The sequence below is a fragment of the Sceloporus occidentalis genome, unplaced genomic scaffold (assembly GCF_023333645.1).
Source record: "Sceloporus occidentalis isolate IW3139 unplaced genomic scaffold, rSceOcc1.0.p SCAF_5, whole genome shotgun sequence".
NCBI classification, from domain to species: Eukaryota; Metazoa; Chordata; class Lepidosauria; order Squamata; family Phrynosomatidae; genus Sceloporus; species Sceloporus occidentalis.
In genome coordinates, this window is record NW_028316985.1 from 51047631 (window position 1) to 51053630 (window position 6000).

At 36.1% G+C, this 6000-nt stretch overlaps 1 protein-coding gene across 6 annotated transcripts in view; it reads left to right on the forward strand.

The window, feature by feature from the left end:
* PPP1R12A (protein phosphatase 1 regulatory subunit 12A) overlaps positions 1 to 4698 on the forward strand; it is a 152038-nt gene extending 147340 nt beyond the window's left edge. For 4 of the 6 annotated variants that reach the window (XM_089524037.1, XM_089524041.1, XM_089524038.1 and 1 more), the window contains one exon: positions 750 to 4697. In XM_089524037.1, coding sequence (XP_089380163.1) covers positions 750 to 836 — 87 coding nt within the window. In that variant the 3' untranslated portion in view covers positions 837 to 4697. Of the gene's footprint in view, positions 1 to 749 lie in introns of all 6 variants that reach the window. The other 2 variants (XM_089524040.1, XM_089524039.1) reach the window with 2 other exon arrangements.
* Positions 4699 to 6000: the final 1302 nt, after the last annotated feature.

The following is a 6000-nucleotide window of genomic DNA, read 5'->3' on the forward strand; positions in this document are numbered from 1 at the left end:
AGCAATGACCCTATAATTGAGGATAAATTATTTTGCCAATTAAATATTCTAGACTGACATATTTCAGTGGGACAGGGGTGAAATGGAACAGGCATGCATATTGTGCAACTTGTCTTACCTGGATTTATGAAGCGTTCTGCTTTGTGTGCATTGGTTGCTTTCCTTTTAAAATTGAAATGATAGAATGCTATGAATTCCCTGAAGTGTTTCTTCCAATTGCCCATATAAATAGTTTTCTGCATGATTGAGCAGGGCTGACTAATTTTGTAGAGGATTCTTTTATTTCGTGTCCTAGTTTGCAGTGATGATTATTAATATATATGTTCATTACAAAATCAATAATTTGTTAATACAGATAGGCTTCACTTTCTAAACTGTTACTTAGATATACCTGGGTCCAAACAGACAGGCCAAAATAAAGCTGCTTTGGGTCTCTTTGGAGGTACGCTGTTTAAATGCTGCATGTGTCCTAAGAGGCCAGAAGCTGCACCAAAGCGGCACTCTAATCCTTACGACTGGAGCGTGTCTTTGGCGCAGCTTCTGGCCTCTTAGGACACATGCTGCATTTAAACAGCATACCTCCAAAGTGACCCAAAGCAACTTTATTTTGGCCTGTCTGTTCGGGGCCCCTGTTATCAGATCCAGTGGTACTTTCAAGAAAAGGAAGCTGTTCGTCTTAAGTGGACTTGTATTTATCACTCTGTTCTTTTTCAAACTTCACATATCTATATTTTATGTCTCTGTGACAGATGCTACCAGACCTGAAGGCAGACAACCAGAGGTTAAAAGATGAAAATGGGGCCTTGATCAGAGTTATCAGCAAGCTTTCCAAATAAAATTGTTTACTCCAGCTGCAAATCATCAGATTGCACATAATTAGTAACTCCAGTGGACCATAGCATGGAAGTCACTGGAAGCCTGGGAAGATTTCTTGGAGACTGTCATTTTCAGATATTCTGCCAAATGCCCTTACCTGAGTGTGTGTGTTTTTTAAACAGAGATCATTGTTTCATGTGTAAAAGCAGCTGCTGAGAAGACGTAATGACTGAGAAATCTTGTTTACAGCTACTGCATATAAGGAAAGTGTTTAAGGCCAGATAAGCCTCAGATATTTAACCAATAAGCCTTAGTTGTACATAAACACATGCATCAAAAAAGCTTTCTGCTATCACAGACAGTTACTTTATTTTGTTGTTGTGTCACGGTTCCTGGTTTTTTGGTTTTTTTTCCTTATCCTGCCATTTTTTTCCTTTTCTTTTCTTGAATTTGTGTGTGTGCCCTTCTAATTATTCTTGTACCAGAATTTTTCCTTGTACAGTATTTTCACAGCTTTACATTTACAGAAATGACACACCCTTTAAAAATACAACTAGCTAAATAAGCCTGTATTTTCCAGCCCACAACCCCAAAACAGAAAAGTTTGTGAAACCTTTGCTTTCACGGTTGTGCAATATGCATTTATTTTCTATAAAAGATGCTTTAAAAAGTCAATTGAAAGTAGCTTCTCTCTTCTGCCTGTATTGGTCACTTTTAAAAAGAAAAGACAAAGGGTTGTAGTGCGAGATATTAGATCCTGTAACTTTCACCTTTATTTTAGCCGGTACTGAGTGATAATGTATATATTCATGTATATTGTTTGGATTTTTCAGCCCCACATGACATGCTTGAATATAATACTTCCCTATGGCAAATATGTATTAATTATTTCGGAGCAGTCTAATTTGCTTTAACAAGATCCATTACTTTTAAAGGTTTAAATTAGAAATTGTATGGAGCCACAAAAATGTTTATAAACTATTTTTTAAAAACCCTTATCCTTTCCATCCCATTTTTCATTTGAGTAATGTTCACCCATATTAAAAATTAAGTATAACTTCACTTCATTTCACATATCTATATTTGAGTGCTGTCCAAAACTGTTGTGCTAGCCAAAGTAATCTTTAAGTCATTTGAAAGCCCTAACCTGTTACTCATACACATGTACTGCTGTTGCCATGTGAGGAGGCATCTGCATTGATACCACCATCATGTCTGACCATTTTATACATTTCAGTGGCCTTTTAAAAAAGACTCCAGTGAAGATAGCTTTTGTTCTAAAACAAACAGCTTTTCTATTTTCACTAAAACTTACTAAATATAACCATCTTACTGGCCTAGAGACAATTGCCTAAAAACCACTGAACAGTTCAGCCATTAAAATAAATTGTACATTGTAAAGCTTGTAGTAGCTATTGTATTATTGATTATATTGTATACTATATTAAATGTGAATTTGTATCCCTTCATTTTAAAAGGTCATTGTGTTCTACTGCCTAATTCTTGGGAATGGGACTTGCTTCATTTTGGGGTGGGGAACGGAGAATGATTTGCTGGGATAAGGAGGACACAACTTCCCTTTGTGGGGTTGGGGGGGGTGAGGTTTTTTGAAGATGTAAGGTTTTGCTCTTACTACCAAGCTCAGGATTCTTGATTCTAAAGGTACAAGGATAGTTCTGGGATATCTTGTTGCAGTAGGTTTGTATGAGTCAAAAGACTGAAGATGGACATCTTTCATACTCTTAAGCCTTCTACAAACCAAGCAGAGAATTGATCCATCTGAGTGGCTGCAACACACTGCATAGTGTTGTGAGATGGTTAGGCATACTGTGGATTATATTTGGTAAAGTTTTGGATGCCTGTGAAAGATTAAATGTGTATCTAATATTTTAGTGTTTTATATATAGGTTATTTATTCTTTAAAAACTGGCTACTGTGTTGCGTTGATTTCATTGGTAGTACTGAGCAGACCTTGCATCTGCATGAAACTACTTGCAAAACCCACTATTTTGCAAAAAAAATGTATTTTGACATATACAAATAAAATGAATAAAACTATTTTAAATGTGTGAATTTTACTGAAAAAAACATTTTAAACATGTGAGTTTGGTATTTAAATTCTTTGGGCATTTTTTCATTGCTTCACTTGGATGGAAAGTACTTTTCAGAGATTGTAATCGAATTGTGTTTGTTTGCACATCTGTAAATGCAAGAGTAAAATGCCATATTTATGCAATCTGTAACAAATTGAAATATGTTTATATATTTTACATAAACCTGTCTGCATGTAGAAATTATATGGGAACCAGTTTTTTTATGTGTTTTGTCATGGTAAAAATGTATAATCGTAAAAGATTGCTTAATTCACTAGAATATTTTGTAGCAGAATTTACCAGAGATTTCTATATAATTTCCTTTCACTATACTAACCATGCCTCCCTACGCCCCCAGAAGATCTTTTTTATATTAAACACAGATGTCCATCAAGTTCTCCACTGGAAATAAATGTTTTCTCTTTGCTAGAATGAAAATGAAAAATTAAACCAGACAAAAAACAATATGAACCTTATTCATAAATAGTGTGGTCTTATCATGGACAACAGTTACCTTTTCCTGGAGCTCTACAATAATATAAAAATATCTGGGGTGTTATTGTACATGTATAAACAGTCCATTGAAACAGTGACAATATTAAAATACATTTTAGGCTGAATTACCTGAGAGAAGTCTATTACAAATCTGTTAACATTTCTCAGCATTGGAAAGGGCTTGACTTTCTTACTTAGCAATTGAAACGGTTATAGTATTCCAGTAGAACATAAGAGGACAAAAAAAAATCTCTCAAACACTGTGTGATGTGGGAATGTTTTGTTGGGCAATTTGCCTGCTGATAAATGCAATGCTCAGAACATAAGGTCATAAACTGTTCCTTGGGAGGAAGGCTCTTGTCCTTATGTAGAAAAAAAACACAGCTCATAGCTGTGATGACTGTATAAATTAAAACCAGTCTAGCAACACTTGTGTGGTATCCAGTAAACAAATTGTGCTTTTCAAACCATCACAATATTGCTAAAGAAATAGCATCCCCCCAGCTCATTCTCCAGGAAAACTTAACTTCTGTAGTTTTTCAAAAAGTGTAGGGAAAGCTCAGTTTTTCTCAGTAGTTCTATTTGCACATATTTATGCTGTCGTAACATTATTGTTCTGTGCCTTCAAGTCAATTTCAAACTTTCAAATCCCTGTCACAGGGTTTTCTTTGCAAGTTTAGTTCAGATGGAGTTTTCCTTCCTTTGACGCCAAGGCAGTGTGACTTGCCCAAGGTCACTCAGTGGGTTTTTGAGCCAAGTGAGGATCTGAACCCTGGTCTCCAGAGTTGTAGTCCAACACTTTTACTCTGGAGACCAGAGTTCAGATCCCTACTTGACCATAGAAATTATCTGAGAAAACCACTATACAGTACCATGGAATTCAGGCTGCTTTAATGTGCAACTTACTGAATCTCCTAGCCCTGGTTACATTGTCATCTCTGTGTTTTAGGCTAATCATACCTGCATTTTAAGTGCTGATTAGATAACAAAGTAAGGTATCCTTTTGAAAAATAAGTCACTTCCTACTTTTGTCTTACCAGCTGTTGGATGTGTTTCATACTTTTGTTGTGTAGCTACTTGTAGGTGGAGAACAGAATGGTAATCCGTCCTTCCTAAATTAATGCTCATCTGCCAGATACGGGATTTATGAGGAAAGGTTGTATAAAAGTTATAATATCCATTACACATAGTTTTGTATTTCTTCATTAAAATTCCCATTAGCATGATTGAAGCAAAATTAATTTTCCTGAAGATGAAGCAAAATCACTTAAAACGACCTATGAAGTTAAGTAAGGAAAGCATAAATAAAAATTACTTGTAAGCCACATGTCTTTGTTCAAGAGTTCTTACAGCAGTAAGTATGGTATATATTGAAAGCATCTGACTGATCATTGAATATAGGAATATACTGACAACAATTTCCTTTCACAATTAAGTTGTAATTGCTGACATCTTAGCCACAGCACTACTCATTGTTGTATTTACCCCAATCACTTATTGAGTGCCGTCCAACCTGGGAGTTTCATCTTCTGGCACCACATCTTGTTTCATTTTGGATTGTCTCATCATAGGGTTTTCATGGTAAAAGACATTGAAAAGGGATTGACCTTTCCTCTTTGTGTCTAGTATTACAAAAGGTTATCTATGGTACCACTTCCCTTGTCTGTGACAGATCCTCTGCCAGAGTCACTGTTGCTGCCTAGTAGCTGTCTGGCATATTTAGGCTGGCATCTCAGCAAAAGACCTGAAATGGGAAACCCTACCAACAGCATGCAATCCCACCACCACAGAAAGGTCTTGCTTGCATTGGTGGGGTTCAAATTATAGCACAGGTGAAACACAAATGCTGCAAATGAATATTTTTGTTGGGGCAGCCTTCCAGTTAGCTTTGGAAGACATTCTAAATTCAGCCAGCAGGTGTCATGAATGAGCTTTTTCAGGCCAAATAGTTTTATTTCCCTAAAGCAGGGTCTTTTCTAAGTGATACCGAAAGCAAATATTATACTTACATATCCAGTATTTTAAATAGTTTATCTCAGGAATAAATTTCCATTTTCAGAGCATTGAAGGTTTCAAAGCTGTTACAGTAACATGTAACAATACACATTGAACATTGAATTTAGATACATAGTATTAATATCTCATCTGTTCTCCACTTCTGTTAGGTATCTACCAAGCCAGCTACTGTACTCTGATATCTTATGTAGGAAGGGTCATTTTCCCTCCAGTTCACTCTAACTACATAATTGCAGGTCTTCAACCTCTTAATTCTTTCTTTACATTGTTAACATTGCTGACATTCCACGTTTCACGACAGGTACTTGTGCCACTTCCATTTTCATTCAAAACACTCCAAAGTGACACAGTTAATCCTTCCATTTTTACATAACTCTCTTTGGTCTTATTTCCTATCAAAGTAATCACAAAAGCTTAGAAATGGTTTCCTTGCCCTTTCTTTGTGAAGCTACTATTGGCTAAAAGACAGTGCCACTGTCCTGTTTTACTTCTCCCCAATAGCAACATAGGAAGATGCATTAATTACACAGAGCCAGACCATGGCTCCATCTAGCTCTGTTACTTTCCTCAAGAAGAGCCC